A 21076-nucleotide genomic window follows, 5' to 3' on the forward strand; every position below is an offset into this window, starting at 1 on the left:
ACTTTCATACTTGAGAAGTATTAATAAACCTGGTTTGAAACTTAGGAGGGAAAAAGAAGTTTTCTCTAAGTTTCAGTCATTGTTCTGAAGTGTGTGTGTGTGTGTGTGTGTGTGTGTGTGTGTATGTATGCCTTTACTCCTGCAGCCTCGGGGGAAGGCTGCTATCACATGAACTACTTGTCATTTGTCTGCATGTTACAAACATGTAAGCACGTTACATCCAACTGCAGTTCCCTGAGGCTACCAGAAGCTTGCTCAGTAGATGTAGGTAAGACTTTGGCTTTGTCTGTGCTACAGTTGTTTAGGACATAGCTGTTAGGACATAGCCTAAAGTTCTTAGAAATAAGAATTTTGGGCAATTTGAAGTACACATTGTTAGACCTCTCTCTCCTACCAAATACTTCTTCAAATTAACTTCCTTCATCCACTTGACTCCAGACTCCTTCTCCACATAAAGATATAGAATGTGAGAGCAGGAAGAGGTCATTGAGATGATCGATTCCTGGCCATTTTATACACAAGGGCTAAGCAACTTGCCCCAGGTCACACAGCTAGCAAGCATCAAGAGTCTGGTTTCCTTAACCTGATTTCACTGGAACACAACTGTGGCATTCGGCCTGTTCTCCTCCATCAGACTGAAGTTTTCTGGGAGTCAGGGACCATGTGTTATTCTTCTCTGCTAACACAGAGCTCTATAAACAGTGATGTTTCCCCACCCCTGTCTGTTCCTCAGGCAACTCTCACTAGCATTCTATTTCCCTCTGGGAAGATGTGAAGCTTCAAATTTTTTGCTATCTTTGTTCGGCCAAGACAGTGGAAGGATACACCAACCCACAGTCACATCTGAGTATTCTGCCCTTGTGCCTATACAACCTCTTTTTCTTAAATATTAGCTGTCAATCAAAATGCTTAGAGATGTGAGCCCAGCTAGGGACAGGAGCAGTTTATACTCTGAGACATCTTTGTACCAAAGATTTTCTGCATTTTAAGTTCCTGACTATAGGTGATGTGCATAAAGGACCTGATAGCCAGGGGGGCACCTTAGTAAACTGCAGTGCAAACAACCACTGACTAAGTAGCACCATTTTGGCTATGATGGCTTTTCTTTAGGCCCCTTGATTTTCAACTTCTCTGGTGAAGCTTAAGATCACAGAATCCCAGACCTTCTTGAGTGGTGACTGACTGAATGAATGGATAAATGAACGAATTTTGAAAAATATTTGTCAAGCACATATCACGAGCCAAGTATCAAGAGCTGGGTTTATGCTGAGTGAAGTGAGCAGAACCAAGAGGACTCTGTACACGATAACAGCCATGTTATGCAATGACTGATATTGTTAAACTGAACCCTTCTCAGCATTACAAGGATCTAAGACATCTCCAGAGGCCTCGGCATGGATAATGCTGTCCACGTCCAAAGAAAGAACTATGGAAGTCCGATCGCTATCACTTATTTTTACCTTCTGTTGAGTTTTGTTTCATCTTTCTGATGGTTCCTCCTATTGGTTTTAATTTTTACTTACAACTTCACTAATGTGAAAATATGTTTAATGGGTATGTAAACGTAAAGCCTATGTCAGATTGTGCGCCATCTTGGGGAGGGTGGGGGGGAGGAAAAGAGAGAAAAATTTTCAACTCAAAAGCATATAGAAAAAAACATAAAAAAAAAATTAAAAAAAGAAACTAAAAAAAAGAGTTGGGTTTATACATACAAAAGGGAAGAGAATCTTTGCTCTCAATAAGCTTTTAATGCAGTGGGTCTCAAATCCTTTTGGTCTCAGGACTCCTTTACACTCTTAAAAATTATCGAGGATACCAAAGAATTTTTGTTTATATTGGTTACATCAATTCACATTTACCATATTAGAAATTAAAACCTATATGTTTTAAAAGTATTAATTCATTTTAAAATAACAATAAACCCAGTATATTTACATAAATAATAATCCTAATGAAAAAACAGCTGTATTTTCCACCACCACAAAATTAGTGAGAAGAGTGGTGCTGTTTTACATATTTTTGCAAATCTCTTTAATGCCTGGTTTAACAGAAGACAGCTGGATTCTCATATCTGCTTCTGTTTTCAATCTGTTACAATATATTGTTGTGGTTGAAGTATATGAAGGAAATTTAGCCTTACACAGATATGTAGCTGGAAAGGGGAGGACTATCTTAATAGGCAAATAGTATCTTAGTATTATTATGAAAATAATTTTGACTTCAAGGACCCCCTGAAAGGATCTCTAGAGACCCCTAGGGGTTGGCTGGACAACACTGAGAACTGCTGTTGTAAGTAACACACCACAAATGCCAGCCAGAGTGATATTGTGGTTTGGTAGGTTATAGGGATGGTGAGTGCAGTCAAAGGGGAGTAGCAGACTAATATATTCTTTCTAGTCACAATGGCAGTATTGATTTGGTTTTGGTTCCAGAAAAGGAAAAGGGGAGGTGGAAGGTAAGGAGAGACCTGCTCAGCAATAGTGTGGCTGGTGAGAAGTTGCTCAGAAAGCAAAGTGTAGCATAGCTGTGGCTAGCTGAGATATAGTGGACTATGGGAGGCACCCAACAATGGGGGTTGGAGGGGGGAGTCTCAGAGCTGAAAGGGTTAAGTCTTAATAGGCATGGTCTCTGATCCTTCTCGCTGCCAAAAATGAGTATGGTAGAGGTAAAATTGTTCATAGACTCTTCTGTTTGAGGGCTGCATTTAATGTTCCCCCTCTAAAAATTACCTTGTATTCTTTCTGTCATATATTCAATATGTACTTCTACATGGACATGGGGTATCCTGATAGAATGTAAGCTCCTTGGGGGCAAGGTCTTTTGCCTTTGAATCCTCCACATTTAGCAAAGTCCCTGGTACACAGTAGGCTTCTAATAAAAGCTTGCCTACTCGCTTGACTGCAATTCATCAAAGGATGCTACAAGAGAAGACAATAACATAATTTATGCTCTCAGGTCATTTGCAATGTATGGTAATTCTTACTCATATGAAGAAGGTTAGTCACTGAAGTTTGTATAATGCTGTGGGATTTATATACATCAGCACATCTGATTCTAACAATAATCCTGTGAGTAGCACCATTATTATCTTCATTTCGCAGATAAGGAAACAGAGCCTAGAGATTTGGGCAAGGTCATTTGCTTACAGCGAGAAAGTAGCACAGGTAGGAGGTGAACTGAGGTCTTCTGGGGCCAAATCTAATGAGCTTATGAGAAGGCCAAAGCTCAGTGCCTCAGTTTGGCACCGATGACCCATGAGTCAAAAGCTCATAATCTAACTTCCAACAGAGTACCTAGGCAAGTGGGGCAGATTTTGGTTTAATTTATGAAAGAACTTCCTAAAAGTTATGATGACTCAGCAATTAAAAAGGTTGGTTCACAAAGTGACAGCGTTCCCATCACTGGAAGAGCTTAGGCTAAGGTTTAGAGGACCACCTATCACTGGGTGTTACAGAAAAGATTCCTGTACTGGGCAGGAGGTTGGATTAGAGGGCATCTATTAAAATCATTTCCAAATCAGAGATTCTGTGATTCTTAGTGGGAATGCAGACCTGATTCAGGAAGAACAAAGATAAGCTTAGTTTTGAACATGTGGAGATTGAGAAGACAATGGGATATCCAAGTAGGTATGTCTAGCAGCCACTGGAGATATAGAACTGGAAAAATAACTGTCAGGTTCCAGGTAATTAGTGTCCTTTGTTCCACTTTGGGGAGCTTTGTTTGGTTTGATTTGAACCCTAGATGTGAGTAGGTGGTGATCTAGGGCTGGTGCCACCATGAGTGCAGACTATATAGTTGGCTGCCTAAGCCTGCCAAGATGGCCCCGGGACTCCTGTTCACAGTAGGGGCTGAAATCAAACTGAACCAGGTATCCAACCAGATCCATCCATCCATCCATTCCCAATATATACACATATATACATATATATATACACACATAAATATTTCTTTTAAACTAGACTGAAATGCTTTAAAAAATTTTTTCTTTAACATCCACCTAGCAAATCATTCCAAACTGGAACCAAATCAAGGTATTTTCTAAAACTACTGAACTGGAACCAAATTGTAATTTCGAAATATTCTGTAACTGGGATCTGAACCAAATGGTTATTTCATTCACTTCGAATTCTTCTTTTATACACAAACCTGATAAAGCCCAAACTCCTGGTTCTCTTTCTAGTACATCCAGAGCCCCTGCTGCTCCTGCTGAGAGTTGTCTAGATACCTCACTCCATGGGAAGTGGTAAGTGGCCTAAACACAGACAGAACAGGTTAGGCATTTGGGAGTTCACTGCGAGTACTGACCCGGGCTAGAAATCAAGTGTTTCCTGAACATTGGTAAGGCATGGTTCTAATCCACTGGTTTTGATAGCCTCCCTCTCCCTCTCCCTCTCTCTCTCTGTCTCTCTCTCTGTGTACTACTTCTTCTTCTTCCTCCTCCTCCTCCTCTCAGTACTACTACTATTTCTTCTTCCTCCTCCTCTTCTCTTCCTCATTCTTCTCTCTTTCTATGATGAAATTCCTCCTGTAAAGACTGATTTCCCATGACATTCTGGATAGACAAAAGGATATGTTGGGAGGCAATGCAGTGGAGAGGAAGAGCACTATACCAGGAGTCAGAAGACCTGGGATCCAGCCCTAGCACTACCTCCAACTATTTATGTGATACACTGGTAAAGCACTTGTTGATATGGCTCCGTTTCCTAATCTAAGAAATAAAGTTAGCTTGACTAGGGACAAATGGTCTCTCTAAGGTCTCATCTGGTTTTAACATTCTACGACCTAGGCTGAAACAGGCACGAATTCTGTAAATAGTACTAATAAAGGAACAATCATTTGTAATGAGGTTTCCCAGCCAATGTGGCAGAACACGTTATACCGCAGAGGGAAAGAACCTCAGCCACCCCATCAAGAAGTCACTAATCCTACTAAAATAACAAGCCAGCAACAGCTGCACCATAGTCCGTAAGCAGGACAATCTGAGGTTATGAAAACACTGGCATGAGCCCAGGAGCTGTTCTTCATGTCAGTGGCTGCCAAGATGCAGAAAACAGGATCCAGGAGTGTGTGGCTGTATCTAGTGGGACTCAGGGTACTTGCAGGGAGTGGGGAAGATAGTAAAAGATAATGACTTAGCATCATTTTTAAGACAGGTTTGTGAATGGACTAGCCTGCAAATAATATCCAGGATACCAAAAATACGGCAAAGCTTGGACAGCGACTAAACACATTTTGAAGGGGAGGGGTCTAAGAAAGGGCAAGACAAGGAAGTGTTTTTTAAAGGAATTTTTTCTCTGCCTGCATTCCAAAGCCAAGTATAACTGATTTGGGGGTCTTCCCTCTGTCAGTATGGATAATCAAGGATCGACCACAATATCAAATTTCTTTGCAAACGGTGCTTATGTGACTATCTACTGGCATGGTGTTCATGCATAGTCAGGAAAATGAGAAGGGCTAAGCAAAGTTATTTCTTGATGTTTAAAAGGAGCTCAGCTTGGGGTAGAATCAAAATTTATAGCTTGGAAATTCACCAAAGCAGGTAGAGCACTGACCCCATCTCTTCATGGGTAATGTTAATTAGACGGAATGAAGCCCATTTTCAAGTTGAAGTGAACAAGCTAGGGTCGCTGCCACCACAGGTCATAAACCCAGAACTAGAAGGAACCTTGGGTCATCCAGTACAACCTTTTTAATTTTTTTAATTTAATTTTAAAAAAAAATTTTTTTTCCATATGCTTTTGAGTTGAAAATTTTTTCTCCCTTTTCCTCCACCCCCCCAAGATGGCGCACAATCTGACATAGGCTTTACATTTACATACCCATTAAACATATTTTCACATTAGTGAAGTTGTAAGTAAAAATTAAAACCAATAGGAGGAACCATCAGAAAGATGAAACAAAATTCAACTTAAGGTAAAAATAAGTGAGAGCGATTCGACTTCCATAGTTCTTTCTTTGGATGTGGACAGCATTTTCCATCCCAAGGCCTCTGGAGATATCTTAGATCCTTGTAATGCTGAGAAGGGTTCAGTTTAACATTCTTAGTCATTGCATAACGTGGCTGCTATTGTATACAAAGTCCTCTGGGTTCTGCTCACTTCACTCAGCATCAGACCATATAAGTCTTCCCAGGTTTTTCTGAAGTCAGCCTGTTCATCATTTCTTATAGAACAATAGTATTCCATTACATTCATATACCACAACTTGCTCAGCCATTCCCCAATGGATGGGCATCCTCTCAATTTCCAATTCTTTGCCACCACAAAAAGAGCTGCTATGAATATTTTTGTACATGTGGGTCCTTTTCCCCTTTGTTTGATCTCTTTGGGATATAGCCCTAGAAGTGCTATTGCTGGATCAAAGGGGTATGCACATTTTTGTAGCCCTTTGGGCATAGTTCCAAATTGTTCTCCAAAATGGTTGGATCATTTCACAACTCCACCAACAACGTATTAGCGTTCCAATTTTCCCACATCCTCTCCAACATTTATCATTTTCCTGTTTTGTCATGTTGGCCAATCTGATAGGTGTGATGTGCCAGTACAACCTTTTGATTTACAAATGAGGGAACTGAGGCATGGGGGCACTAAATGACTTCCCTAAAATCACATAGGTAGTAAACAGCTGAGAGCAGATTTGAAATCTAGGTCCTCTAACTTAACATTTTTTCCTTTAATTTAGCATTCTTTCCTCTGCACTATCCCATGATTATACTGCTTCATCTAGACAAAGGCATTTTGAAAATTAGCCACTGAACAGTATTTAACAAAGGGATGCAAATTCAGAGATACCAAAGAGCAAGGAACTCAGAATACAAGTCATATGAAAGTACAATGATGTAACCATTTATCTAATACTGATTGGAAATACAACGAAATTAGATTCTTCAGAAGTAAATTGCCCAGTTTGGAATTTTATTACAACTTTGATGAAAATGTCCACACTCTTTGACATAGAGTTCCCACTGATAGCATGTACCTTAAAGGCAATTCTGTCTTTCACAGAATGATCCTGTATACACCAAAATATTTATAGCAGTACTTTTTTGTTGTTGTTGGGAACAAGTAAGTAGAAGTAAAGTTGCTACCTGCCATTTTCTAAATGACTAAACATACTGTTGTACATGAATGTAATGGAATATTACTACACTATAAGAAATGATTAATATGAAGAATTCAGCAAAACATGGGAAGATGTATGAACTTGTATAGAGTGAAGACTGCAGAAGCAGGAAAACAATACATACAATTACTGTAACTGTATAAAAAGAAAGAATAATAAATGAAATTGAAATTGTAAATATAATGACCAAGCTTGGCCTGGAGAAGAATTGAGAAAATAAATGTCCCTCCTTTCTTTCACTGGTCAAGTGGGAGACTATGGGTATGAAATGTTATATCTGCAGTCAGAAAAGATCAACGTATTGGTGCACTTTGATGAACTCTGTGTGTGTGTGTATGTGTGTGAGTATTTTTAAACTTTTGCTACAAGTAAAGGGCTGCTATGTAGAGGGAGGGATAGATTCAGAAATGAACATGATTTTAAAACAAAAAATATCAATAAGATTAAAAGAAGGTGGCTTTTCCAGGATATTGAGCCCTTGTTATAGGTAAGATGGACACATATGAATGAATAGTCATATCCCTAGGAAATGGATTGGCAAATCCTGACTTGGAGCTGAGGAGGCAGGTTCTGGGATTGGAGGGAAAATATGAAAAAGCCTGACCAGGTGGTTACAGTGGTCTCTGCAGAACACAAAAACAAAGAGGACTGAGACAACTGGGGATTCTGGTGGCTAGAGCAAGGGTTCTGGACTAGGGAGTCCCTACCAGACTAGAAAGCCAAAATGCTGGGAATTCCAGGACTCTGACTGGGCTCACCAAAGTTTCCCCTTTTTCTTCTGTCTTTTTTAGGTCAATTGCTTAGGGCAGTGATGAGCCACAGTAGCTGTGGTTTGGGTGTGACCAGCTCCCTCAGGACTCGGCCACCCCGCAGGGCCCAGATGAAGGCAGCTGAAGTTTACTTCTTCAACGGTCAAGAATTGACATGAAAAAGAAAAATTAAATTAAAAAAGAATTTACATGAACCATTTTGGACAGACATTTTCCTGAAATGTATTTACATATCTCCTTGCCATTGTAAATAGGAATACTACACGTGATGTCATTTTTTTCTGGATAACTGAGAATTATTGGGGAGAGCAGATATCCTGCCCCACTACAACACAACAGGGTCCTCAGGGATCCCGCATGTTGAAGGGAACTGGGATGTTGAGGACAGAGCACTCCTGTAATCAGCGGCCATAGGCCATTGTGCTCTGTGAGTTCTTACATCTGTTTTTAGACCTTTTTTGTCTCCTGCCCAATGTCTGTCCCCTCTCATTTCTGGCTGAGGAAATGATGCCTGTCTAGAAGAGCCCTTCCCCCAGCCTTAATGTGTCGCTGCTTCAAGGCTGCTGTGGGCTTGTTAGAACCGTATTAACAGAAGAGTGAGGAGGATCCAAGAACAAAGAGAATTAATTTTGTGACAGCCCCCTTTCTCTTTGTTATTGCTTTCTTCCTGACTATGATCTAGTTGAGGTTAGTTAGAGATAGTTGAGGTTTCTCGATACTGATCAAAGAATAAGAAGGTACCACTGACTTTACTAGGTCACAGGAAAAAAATAATCTCTAAAACAGATGGAGGGGGTGGTAGGAGTAATTAGCAGTAGATAGTAGCAGCAGTTGCTACCTGTAGCAGTACTTAGTGGGCAGCAGGAGGGAAGAGAACAGGGGGAGAGAATAAGCATTTCTTAAGTGTCTAGTATGTTTCAGGCACTGTGCTAAAGCATTACAAATATCTCATTTGATCCTCACAACAATCCTGTGAGGTAGCTGCTGTTATCGTTCCCATTTACAGTCAAGGAAATGGAGGTGACAGAGGTTAAGTGACTTGCCCAGAGTCATACAAGAGTTTGAGGCTGGATTTGAACTCTTCGCCTTGACTCTAGGCTTGGCACTCTAATCCACTGCTGCCACCAGATGCTTAAATAGGAATACTATCACCACTATCACCACCAGAAAAGTAACATGTAGACCTTAAAATGCTATGTGAATGTGAGTTTTCAAGACGAGAGGCTTAGTGTAATGGTTAGGGTGCTGAACTTGGGAGTCAGGGGACACAAGTTTGAATCCTGCCTCTGACACTTATCAGCTGGGCAAACCCTATCACTGCCTGTCAAATGAGGATGATAATACATGTCCCACAGTGTTATAAAACGCGAGCTATTATCAACAGCAATAATAATAACACCTATGATAGTAACATTTGTAGAGAACTTTTAGCTTCACTTATCTTATCTGATCCTTATAACAACCCATGTGGGCTAGGTGGGCCAGGCATTATTATTCCCACTTGACAGATTAGGAAATTGGCCTTGGGAGGTACAGAAGAAGTGAGGAAGCTGAGGTTACAGCCCCCCGCGGTAGAACTGTACACCGTTCTTCTCACTAAACCTGAGGAGATAATGAGACTGTTAGATGAAATCAGACTAACCTGTCTGGTGAGATGAGGACCTAGAGAAAACATGATAAAATCTATAAAATGGCGAAGGACACATGAAGAGCAGGAATCCACTCACCAATCTGGGTTCATCCTTGAACTACAACTTTTTGGTCTGCTAAGCTACAGAAACAAGCTGTGAGAGTAGACAGGACCACTAGCTCCCAAGCACCACAGAGTCCCTCAAGCTTGAGAGATACAACCAATCAAAGCCCAATGAAGTCTGTCTAAAAATAAAGAAATGGTGAAATGGTACTGGTTTGATAAGATTCCCCTCTCTCCCTCCATCCCCCTTCAGCCACAGCTGAATGTTGTTTCAATTTAATATATTGTTTCATTTCCTGGATTTTATTTCACCAAAGAAAACCCCTCATCTCTTTAGAGGAAATGACTGGAAAAAAAGATGGAGAGTTGGGTAAATCTTTTTATTTTAGGGAGTTGGGGCAAGGGGAAGGGAATCTGATAAGCTACAGTTAACAGATCATGTGGCTAGGTGGCACAGCAGATAGAGCGCCAGGTCTAGAGTTGGGAAGACCCAAGTTCAAATTTGGCCTAAAGATACATACTAACTATATGATCCTGGGCACGTCAATTAACCCTATTTGCCTCAGTGTTCTCATCTGCAAAATGAGCTGGAGAAGGAAATGGCAAACTACTCTAGTATCTTTGCCAAGAAACCCCAAATGGAGTCATGAAGAGTCAGACACAACTGAAATGACTGAACTACAAAAAAAGCAGATCACAAACATTGGTCAGTGTGGAGCATTATTCTCATCCTGTGAACCATTTTCAAATTGTAACAGAATTGCTCCCCTACCCGCTTCACAAATACGATTTGAAGCAGCAGCACGACAGGGGGCTGATTCTGAACTCAGAATTTTGGGGGGAGGGTTGTGTGAAAGAGCCAAGAAAGGTGGAGTGTTTTGCTCTGTCTGTTTTCAGGGCTTGTGAGAATCAAAAAGCATCCTGGCACCCTGGAGCTCTTCTACTCCAACTCATTCTAGAAACGAGGAAAATGAGGCCCAAAGAAAGGAAGGACCCTGCCCAAAGTCACATTGCAAATGGGAGGACCTCAGCTAGGATTCAGTTCTTCTGACTCCCAGTTCATGCTGCCTCTCCAGATGATGTCCATGGAACCTGCTGAAATGGAGACTTTGCATATGGCAACCCATGATGCTAAGTCTTATGCCCTGGGTGGATATTCCCATAGCTTTGGTTTGCCCTGAGGAAGGGGCATCCCTGTTTGCCTTTCTTCCTCATTGCCTAGTATGGTGCCTGGCACGTACTCTAGACATGCTTGAGGACTGGTAACTCCTTGATGTTCATTGTGACCCACGCCACTGTCCTTGCTGCCTTTATGCATCCTTTTATGCTGTCATTTACATGTGGCCAACCTTTCCCTAATGAGGAAAATTTGGTGCCTTGCTAGGATGGTTGCAGCACTAATAATAGCAGGGTCTTTTCATTCAGAATGACGTTTTAAAGATCCCTGAGAGCAAAGAGCTCTATTAGCACTGCTTGACTCCTAATCCGTGCCATCTCTTCCCTTCCCAGGCAACACTGGCTAAAGATGTGGGGGACATGGCAGGGACAGGGACCAAGTCTACCCACCCATCCCACATCCTCAGCCTGCTACTTAAAAGCCTCTCTGCCGCCTGGCTCCGGCCTACTTATTTCTTATCACATCCCATCGTGCAGCCTAAGTTTGTTCTCAGATGAACTAAAAGCTGTTCCCTAGACTCGATACTCCATTGTTTACCTCTGTGCCTTCTCATAAGTCACCCCACAATGCTAGGAATGCAAACCCTCCTTCTCTTCTCAGAACTCTTATCTTCCTTCAAAGCTGAGCTCAGAAACCACGTCCTGCTTCCTCACTCCACACCCCCAGCTGCTGGTGCTCTCTCCCCTTCCTCTAACTATTTTGCTAATTACTTATCCGTACATAAGTGGTATCCTCCAGGAATAATAACAATGAGCTGACATTTAATATTTCCAAAACACTTGACACACATTTTCTCATTTGAGTCTCATAACAACTCTGTGAGGGAGGCCCTATATGTAGGGTGATTCCCATTGTACAGATGAGGAAACCGAGGCTCAACTAGGCAAAGTGACTTGTCCAGGGTCATACAACTAATACATGTCAGGAGGTGAGATCTGACCCCAGGTCTTCCTGACTTCAAGTCTGGGGCTCTACTCTCTCAGTCAGAATTTCTCAAACTTACTAGTCTTAGAACCTCTTCACACTGTTCAGGATCATTAGGTTCAGCTGAGGTGTAGAGGCATTTTTTAGATTGTTGTGTTTTCTGAAGTTTTCTTTTATGGTTTTTCTGTTTCTTTTCTTTTCCTTTTTTTTTTTTTTTGGTGAGGCAGTTGGGGTTAAGTGACTTGCCCAGGGTAGCACAGCTAGTGTCAAGTGTCTGAGATCAGGTTTGAACTTAGGTCCTCCTGACTCCAGGGCCGGTGCTCTATCCACTGTTCCTTTGCTTGCTGTCAATAGTCACATCTCAGTGGTATCAATGTCTCTCTCTCTCTCTAGCGGCACCTTCTCTCATCTCCTTTTAATGTTTGATGCTTATCTTCATTCGGCTAAGAAATCAGATGCCCAAGCATGTTATAAGGTTTGTAAAATAAGTGATGAGGCCCTGAGTGAAGGTCCAGGAGGCTCCTTTACAAGTAAAGTGCATGGATTAGAAAACACTGCCTTGGTGACATCAGCTTTGGCTGGGACCCTTTGTTGCTATTGGCTCCTTTCCAGATGGCTGAAGGGTTGCCAGATAAGTGACCTCAGGATAAGTGAGGTGTTATTGTACAAAAATCTGAGGTATGATTACTATCACTGGCCAAGCGTGGATTTTTTCAGACACACCCTCACAGATGGATAATGACAGACACTGACATTAGCATGATCTCTGCAAAAGTCAGGACAACAAATTTTCATTACAAGTGCTCCTAAAAGCCTAATAGTGCCAGGGGAGAGGAACCTAGTCTAAATTGTTCAAAACTTCCATTTCTACTCAAAAGGCCTCTTGGTGTTTTGTGTTACTTTCTTGTTCTGATGATTCTACTAAGGGCCTTTGAGGTCAACAATGCTGCCTTCATTTTGTGCAGTTTCCTCTTCCATGACTAGGTCAAAAAAGTTTCCTTGGGCGGGAAGGATTAATTCCTCTCCATGAATTCAGAAGCTGGAACAGCGTGTGCTAGCTCTGTAATCCCACAGAGAATAACATATTTGGCCCCTAATAAACTAATGCTCAGTACTACCAAGAAAATGTGCTATGCTGGCAACCTTTATACCCAATAGCTCTTAAACTGAAGACAACAGTTAGTGATCTTGGCTAACTTATCTTCCCTGTTCTTTTAAAAAAAATTTATTTCATTTTATTTTTAATTTATGGAATAAAACAAGCATGTCCATAACACAGTACAATAATAAAGATGATTGTACATGAAACTACAAATCTACTATGCCCAAAGTTGAGTATAATCCTGAATGAAAAAAAAAATTGACAATCGATGAACTGAAAGACTTTCAGGTATTTGTAACAAAAAGACTAGAACTCATTGGAAAATTCGATATGAAAGATCCAGAAGAAATATAAGGAAATCATTAAAGAGTAATTATAAGGCACTGATTAAGGTCCAACTGTTTACTTATGATATATGAAAATGTTATTAATATTAGTAATTATTATTATTGGTAATAGTATTCTTAAAACTGGTAACATTACTAAGGTAGTTTGAAAGAAAGGCTGGGGCTGAGTTGTGCATGATGAGGTGATTCTAAAAAATGAAACTGAGTAGGAAAAAGTTAAAAGGAGAAATTATCTCATAAAAATGGGGAATGAAATAAAGAACTAATACAGAGGAAGCAGGTGGGGGAAGAGAGCCCGTAATATTAGAACCTAACTCTCATCTGGGTTGAAGAGGAAACAACATATATATCTGAACAGGTTTAGAAGTCTTCTGAACTTCTAGAGAGGTGAGAAAACTGGGGAACAGGGTGGGGGAGGGACTTTCCTTGTTCTTTCTGAAGATCCAGGACCGCACTTTCTTTCTTCCTTGACAATCTTAGTAGGATCCCATCTTGGGAGGAGCTGCAAAGGACTCTCTGAAATTCAAGACTACAGTCAGGAGCACCAATCAGTTCCACAGAAATTCAGAAGAGATATGCTGAGGTTCCTTTTTACAGATCTTTCCCCAGCTAAGGAGTGTGGTGCTTACTGGGTACATAATTTCCCCCACTGGTACAAGAGAATAGGTTTCTTTTTTCTTAAAATTACTTTATTTTGATTTATCAACAATCACTTCCATATGCTTTTGAGTTTAAAATTCTTCTCCCCCTTCCTACCCACCACCCTCCCCAAGATGGCCCACAATCTGATATAGGCTACACATTTACATTCCTTTTACATTTACATTCCATTTCCACATTAGTGATGTTGTAAGTAAGAATTAGAAGCAATAGGAGGAACCACCAGAAAGAGGAAACAAAACTCAACAGAACAGAAAAAAAAAGTAGCAAATAGTATGCTTCAATCTGCATTCAAATTCCACACTTCTTTCTTTGCATGTGGTTAGCATTTTCCATCACAAGCCCTTTGGAGATGTCTTAGATCCTTGTATTGCTGGGAAGGGTTAAGTTAATCAATATTAGTCATTGCACAATGTGGCTGTTATTGTGTACAATGTTCTCTTGGTTCTGCTCACTTCACTCTGCATCAGACCATACAAGACTTTCCAGGTTTTTCTGAAATCAACCTGTTCATCATTTCTTATGGCAAAATAGTATTCCATTACAAGGAATAGGTTTCTTTATGAGATCATTAACAGTAGTGGACAGCTGAATGTAACTCACAACCTAGATCTCACTTCTGTCCTTGACAGCTCAGCAATATGCAATCTATCTGTCCTGTTTAATGGACCTAAGTTAATTATTAAAAAAAAAAAGTAACCTATTTTTCTTGGCCATTGGCAAAACCACGAAGGAGGTGAAGTGTGCCTTCAGTATTCTTCTACTTTTTTTTCTGTACCCCTCCTCTATCATTCCTTTTCTTTCACCTCCCTCGCTAGATACCAAGTAGCCTCATGCTGCACTATGGCTATTCATATCCATCCACTAAGAAATTCAAACCAGCTCTCTCCTCCCTCCAGCCTCATTTCCTCAGTGGTACCGTGGAGCTTTAGGTGTCAGAGGGGAGGAAAGAACTTGATTACAATATTTCTCACTGAGGTGTAAAAGACAGAGAGGTCCTGACTCTCTGGGATGGATACCTGAAGAGCAAGTAATAATGTATTCTATTAGACTGTAACCTCCTAGAGGGTATGAATTTTTATTTTTATTTTTTTTGGGGTATTTCTCAAAAGCTTTCCTGTAGCTGATCCTTAACAAATGGTTGTTAGTTTGGCCTGAACTTTGGAATTAGAGAGATTTTTTTGGAGGGGCTTGCCGAAACCCTTCAAATTACACTCTGTTGTAATGATAGCAGTAGTTAACATTTACATAATGTTTTAGGGTTTGCAAAGTACTTTATATACCTTATCTAATTTTAGCCTCACAATAACCCTGTGAGGGAATGTAATTTCCATTTTACAGATGAGAAATCAGAAGCTGAGAGGCTGACTTGCCTAGATTCACACAGCTAGCAAGTATTTGAGTCAGGGTTTGAATTCAGGTCTTTCTGACTTCAAGGCAAACACGCTAATGCTAAACCAAGCTGCCTTTCTATGCTGCAGGTGACTGTTCGGTACTCTTAAGAAAGACTGATCTTGTAATTAATAAGAGCACTATTTTCATAAATGATGGCAAACCCAACATGGCTGGGTCTACTTGACTGCTACTTTTCCAGAAATCAAACAAGAAAGCTTAAACGATCAGAAATAACTTCCATAATCCTGGCCAGCACCTGAATTCCCATCTCTTCCTTCATCCTTAGGAAGCTCCTTTTCTTCTCTCCTCTTCAGACTCGCCTTATCCACTGATTCCTTCCCAGCTGCCTAATAATAACACAGCCAGATAGTTCTCCCTAATACTTAAAACCAACCAAACAAAACCCTTCACTTGCTCTGCCAACCCCTCAATTCATCATCCAATATCACTCTACTGACTAGGTGACCCCTACAAGTCTATCTAGTTCTAAATTTATTATCTTATGATCTCTCTAGAAAGAGTTGTCTACACTTGTTTCCTCTAAGATGTACTCATCTTTCACTCCTTTCTCAAATCCCTGCCTTCTGGATGCTGATCTCATCACTCTGTTGAAAATGCTTTCTCAAAGATTATGCTCTTAAATGCTAAATCCAATGGCCTTTTCTAAGTTTTCATTCTACCTGCCTTCTCTGCAGCTTTCAAAAGTTAACTGCTCCTGCCTGCCTACTCATCTTTTCTTATAGCACAGTAGTATCCCATCACAATCATATAACACAACTTGTTCAGCCATTCCCCAACTGATGGGCATCCCTGCCATTTTCAGTTCTTTGCTACTACAAAGAGAGCTGCTATAAACATTTTAAAATATATAGGTTCCTTTCCTTTTTCCCCTAACCATCTTTGAAAATAGACCAAGTAGAGATACTGCTGAATCAAAGGGTACAGACAGTTTAATACCTCTTTGGGCATAATTCCAGAATGCTCTGCAAAATGGTTGGATCAGTTCACAATTCCACCAACAATGGATTAGTGTCCCAATTTGTAGGAATTTCACATTCTGCATGTCCAAAATGAATTTCAGTATCTCTCTTACATAAACTCATCCCTCCTCCCCACTTCTCTATTTCTATTGAGGGTACCACCATCCTTTTAAATCAGCAAGTTTCACAACCTTGATCTGTGACTTTGTATTTGTATCCAACTTTCCTAGCATGACTTTCCAACTGAATTTTAGTTCATACTATCCAATTACTGTTCCTTAGAAGACTATGAAAATCTGGTGGTACAAACTTAGCATGTGTGCAAGGCTATGCCTGACGTTCTCCTCCTCAGAGGATCGTGGACTCCCAGATGGAGTGGCCACTTCCCTCAAAGATTCACAGCACTTCCACGCAAACAACTTATTTCTTGCTATTGGTGAGAATCAGATTGATCTAGAATAGAACTTCCCTTTGTTGCTTCTTTCACTTTTCAAAGGATGAAATTATCATTAAGGCAAATCAAGAAAAAATTTAGCTGTTCTGTTTATGGAAGAAAGAGAATTCTAGTAAATAACCGGAAAACTGGAGTTCCCCTATCACAACTCTATCAAGCCTTTGTGCCAGGCTTATAGTCTGTTTCCTGAGCTTCTCATTTATTTCTATGTCCAAGGTTTGCAGTAATTCCATGACAATACACCTTCTGTTTTGGCCTCTATTGATCTTAATCCAAAAGCTCTCCATGATCTTCCCTGCTCTTCTTCCTATATTTCCTTACATAAGTATGATTTCTAAATAGACAATGCCCCCATCTTTCTCCTTGATTATTCTTCCTCCCCATATCTTTTTAACTATTTTTGCTTCTTTTGAATAAGGTATACCCTTCCAGAGTTATAGTCTAATCATGGATCTTATGCCACCAAATCTCAGTGATATTTAATAGGTCAAATTTGTTCCTCTGCATTAGGATCTCTAACTAGTCTTGCTTATTAGCCATATGTTCGGCATCTGTGTATAGACATTTGAGGTCACTGATTTTATCATTAACTTTTTTGTTGGATTTTGTCTCCTATAAACTCTGGGTGTCTCAACTGCCATTCTTAGGTTATAACTATTGCCTATGGCACCTAGGTTAGTGGATATATCTACATCTACAGTTATATGTAATTTTCTCCCTCTCTCTTCCTTTTCAATTAATAGCACAACTGTTTAGATTTGTAAGGCTCCTAGGTTTATACCATCCTTGATAGGAACCTGTTCATTCTTACATTTTAAGGCTCAGAAATTCCAAACCCATTTTCAGACACCATCTTTTTAACCAGCTGCTCTTGAAGGACATCCCAGTGTAAGAAAAGTACAAGTCTGAGCAAGTCCTACTGCTTGAGAGACTTTGAGTATGAGCTCAGGGATGGTATGTATATATGTGTCTCTGTCATCTGAGAACCCAACTAGCTATGTTTCAAAGGCTGGCTACAGGATTATTGATTTTTCAATGGCAGCAACTCTCAAAGACCCACTAAGAAAATTAGGGGCTATGATCTCTGTGAGTAGAAGGAGTAAACCCATTGATAAAAATGATGCTCCTTAAAGTACAGAAGTATACTTTATCAAATGAAACAGTAATTGTAAAGCACTTAACATAGTGTCTGGCACTTAGTAAGTGTTCTGTAAATAGTAGATACTATTATTAGTAGTATTAAGTGTCTGTATAGACAGGTATAGCTATAAATGGCTGCTCTTAGTTAATAAAAGTACCCAATTAACCAAAAACCTTGGTTTTCAGAATGCAAGTGAACATGTACTATAAAATGGGAAATAGAACCCAAGAGTTCCTTAAGGTGTTAGGTGTACCTTGCGATGAAGCAAAAGTGCCCCCACATGCTCAGGGTTAGAAGGGAATGAGGAGTATGAGGGGAGTGGGAGGAGAGACTATGTGGAAATTTGAATACCAAATCTATTGCTTTGCTGTTAATACAAATTAATGAACAGCACAGCTAACTGAGCTAGGATTCTAAAGGGAGCAATTTTCATCAGCATCATGTGCATGTCACTAAAAGTCATTGGTTCAATGCTCCTTCTGTTTCATGGTTTACCAAGCACTTTAAATACATCATCTCATTTAATCCTGAAACCTGCAGACTAGTCTAAGGGCTATCATTCCCATTTTACTGTAAAAGAACCTAAGACTTGAAGAGGGTAAATGATTTCATTAACTTACCTTTCACGGTCACCACTGACAAAAGGACAGTTTCATTGTGTAATAAAATATAAAAAATTGCTTCAAATGCAAATCAAAAGTCACCTTCCCATTATTTCCTCAGGATCAGAAACTTAGCTATTAACGTTATGCTTCCCTACTCCAAGATTCCAATTGACTTGCTTTTCCTTCATGATGAATGTTAAGCAAATGAAACACACCTGTCCCTAGTTGGGAATACCATTTTCATAAGGAATCTTCATGGGGAATAAGTTAGGAGACTAATGGATTTTTCAAATGAAAGGAAAAGAAAGAGTGAAAGGAAAAGGGAGAGAAAGAGGGAGAAAAAAGAAAGAGAAAGGGATGACCCATCACTGAATCTGCCAGGGTTTCCCGTTCTCCTGGCAGAACTTTCACAAACAGTTGGTTAAGATGGTTTCTAAGAATGGAATTTGGATTTCTAGAACACAGCTTAAAACACAGGAATGATAAGCTCATGGCCAGGGATGGTGTGCACCTAACAAAGATTGTTTAGAATATATTTGCTGGGAGAAAAAAGGGAGATAGGGAAGAAAGGAGAGAGGGAGAAAAGGAAAAGGAGTGAGGAGGCAAGAGAGAGAACAGGAAAGAGTAACACTAACAGTGGCAGTAACTAGGAAAGAGCTGTAGTAGGTGGCATTTGAGCTGGGCTTTAAAAGAAACTAGAAAATCCCATCTTTTGGAATGAGAATTTTTTACCTAGTGATTACCAGTGGGTAGGAAGTAAAAACCAAACCAAACCAACAACAACAACAAGCCAAAACAATCCCTTACTTTTTGCCCTTGCTTGGGACAAGTGACCTTACTTAGTTGGAAAAGGGATTAAATTAACAATGGTTTTGAATTTCACCACAGCCCGCGGTTTATGGCTTTCCATAAGCATCTAAGAAGCCACGCACAAAGCTGTTAGCTTAGTTAACATCAAACCTTTGCCAGGGTCTAGGAACATCCACAACAGTCCCCTTCCTCTGTCTCTGATTATAAATACTCAGGTTCTAAAAATACACATACTTTGTGTAATTTAACGTACAGTTTCTCTGATGTGGAACTTCCTAATAGCCCACTGTCCTCTTGGTTAAGTTAAATGCAACTATGTGATCTTCTGTTATGGAAAAGTTAAAGCAATGCCATCTGTATTAAGGCTGTAGGATCGAGTGACTGCTCTTTATGCAGACTTTCACTGGGCTCTGTGCCAGCTTTTAAAGATCCCAGAGACAGCTAAGGCATGTGAAGCCATTTCAGGTAAACTTGGGTCGGACTATACTATTCAGACAAGCCAGCTGGAATGAAACAATATACTGTATTTAGCAATGACCAGAAAGAAATTTTTCAAGATGCTAGGCTGGTTTCTCTAGTTTGGGACCTTCAACTAGGTCTCTGTTTCCTAAGTGGCATCAATAAGGTAGAGGGATGATCCGAGAGGTGGCGAAGATTCTTACCTAATGAGATAGTCTAAGGCCAACTCTGCTCCAGATGGTTTTTGAGGGTCTTCTTTTACAACATGAATCCCTGCTTCCCGAAGCTGTTTCTTTTGTTCTTTTTTACGTTCCTTCTTCAGTTTTCTTTCCAAGGTTCTCCTTTCCTCTGGGGTCAGTTCCTGCTCATCTTCCTTTTCCTCATCACTTGCAGCATCCACCTGAAAATAACCCAAAACACTCTGTGTTGGTTCCATGGAAGGAAGGGAAATTCACAAAGTAAACACTTTAAAAGAAATAGTGTTCAAATTCCCTAGGATTCTGTTCATCTGGGAGCAGAGGTCACTGAAAAAAAGAAGAGGCATATACTCTGAAGTGGTTAATGATAAAAAAGAAAGCTCTGCCAACATTATTTATAGCGGCACTTTTTGAAGAAGCAAAAACTGGAAACAGTGTAAGGGAACATTGATTGGGGAGTGGCTAAGCAAGTTGTGAATATTACTGTGTTGCAATAAATGACAAATGTGAGGAATGTGAAGGCTTATATGAACCGATGCAAAGTGAAGGAAGCAGAACAAGGAAAACAAGGATTACAATGACTACAAACTCAAATAAAAACAAAAAAACAATAAAAACTGGATGTTGTACAGTTATGATGACCAAATTTGAATCAGAAGGAGAGATATGAGTTCACTTCCCTCCTTTTTTTGAAGAGGTAGGGGACTACAGGGATGGAATACCGAATATAAAGTTGGAATTGGTCATTATGTTTAGTAGTTTTATTGACTCTTTTTTTTTTGGATCTTTTAAATTTCTGTTAAAAGGGATGGTTCTTTGGTGCGGGAGGGATACATTAGTAGATGTAAAAACAAAAATAATTTTTAAAGGGTATAAACATTTGTATGTTAATTTGTACTTGACAACACAGTCACCTTTCCCCATTATCAGAGGCACTAGTTCCATTCAATAAACAATTACTAAGGGCCTAAGTGCATGAAACCATGTTACACATTACAGAGAGGTACATAGTTTAGAGAAAACATGGTTCCTACCCTCACAGTTCTTATAGTCTAGGAAGCCATAAACTCTCTACCTGGAAGCTACAAGGATCTGACCTTTCCAAACATCTGGCTTTCTACCTCTTGTTCTGGGAATAATAATCAAATCAACATGACCTTTCCTGGAAAGGATATGTCAACAAACTGACCTGTGAGTCCACTCACCTTTCCAGTGACTTTCCAAACTAAAACATCCCTCT

At 40.1% G+C, this 21076-nt stretch overlaps 1 protein-coding gene across 9 annotated transcripts in view; it reads right to left on the reverse strand.

The window, feature by feature from the left end:
* Positions 1–21076, reverse strand: part of CHLSN (cholesin) — a 351907-nt gene that overhangs the window by 68827 nt on the left and 262004 nt on the right. For 8 of the 9 annotated variants that reach the window (XM_020978700.2, XM_020978699.2, XM_020978698.2 and 5 more), the window contains one exon: positions 19843–20039. In XM_020978700.2, coding sequence (XP_020834359.1) covers positions 19843–20039 — 197 coding nt within the window. Of the gene's footprint in view, positions 1–13092; positions 13665–19842; positions 20040–21076 lie in introns of those variants that run through there. The other variant, XM_020978701.2, reaches the window with a different exon arrangement.

This window comes from Phascolarctos cinereus, unplaced genomic scaffold (assembly GCF_003287225.1).
Source record: "Phascolarctos cinereus isolate Bilbo 61053 unplaced genomic scaffold, phaCin_HiC Scaffold_4;HRSCAF=312, whole genome shotgun sequence".
Classification (NCBI taxonomy): domain Eukaryota; kingdom Metazoa; phylum Chordata; class Mammalia; order Diprotodontia; family Phascolarctidae; genus Phascolarctos; species Phascolarctos cinereus.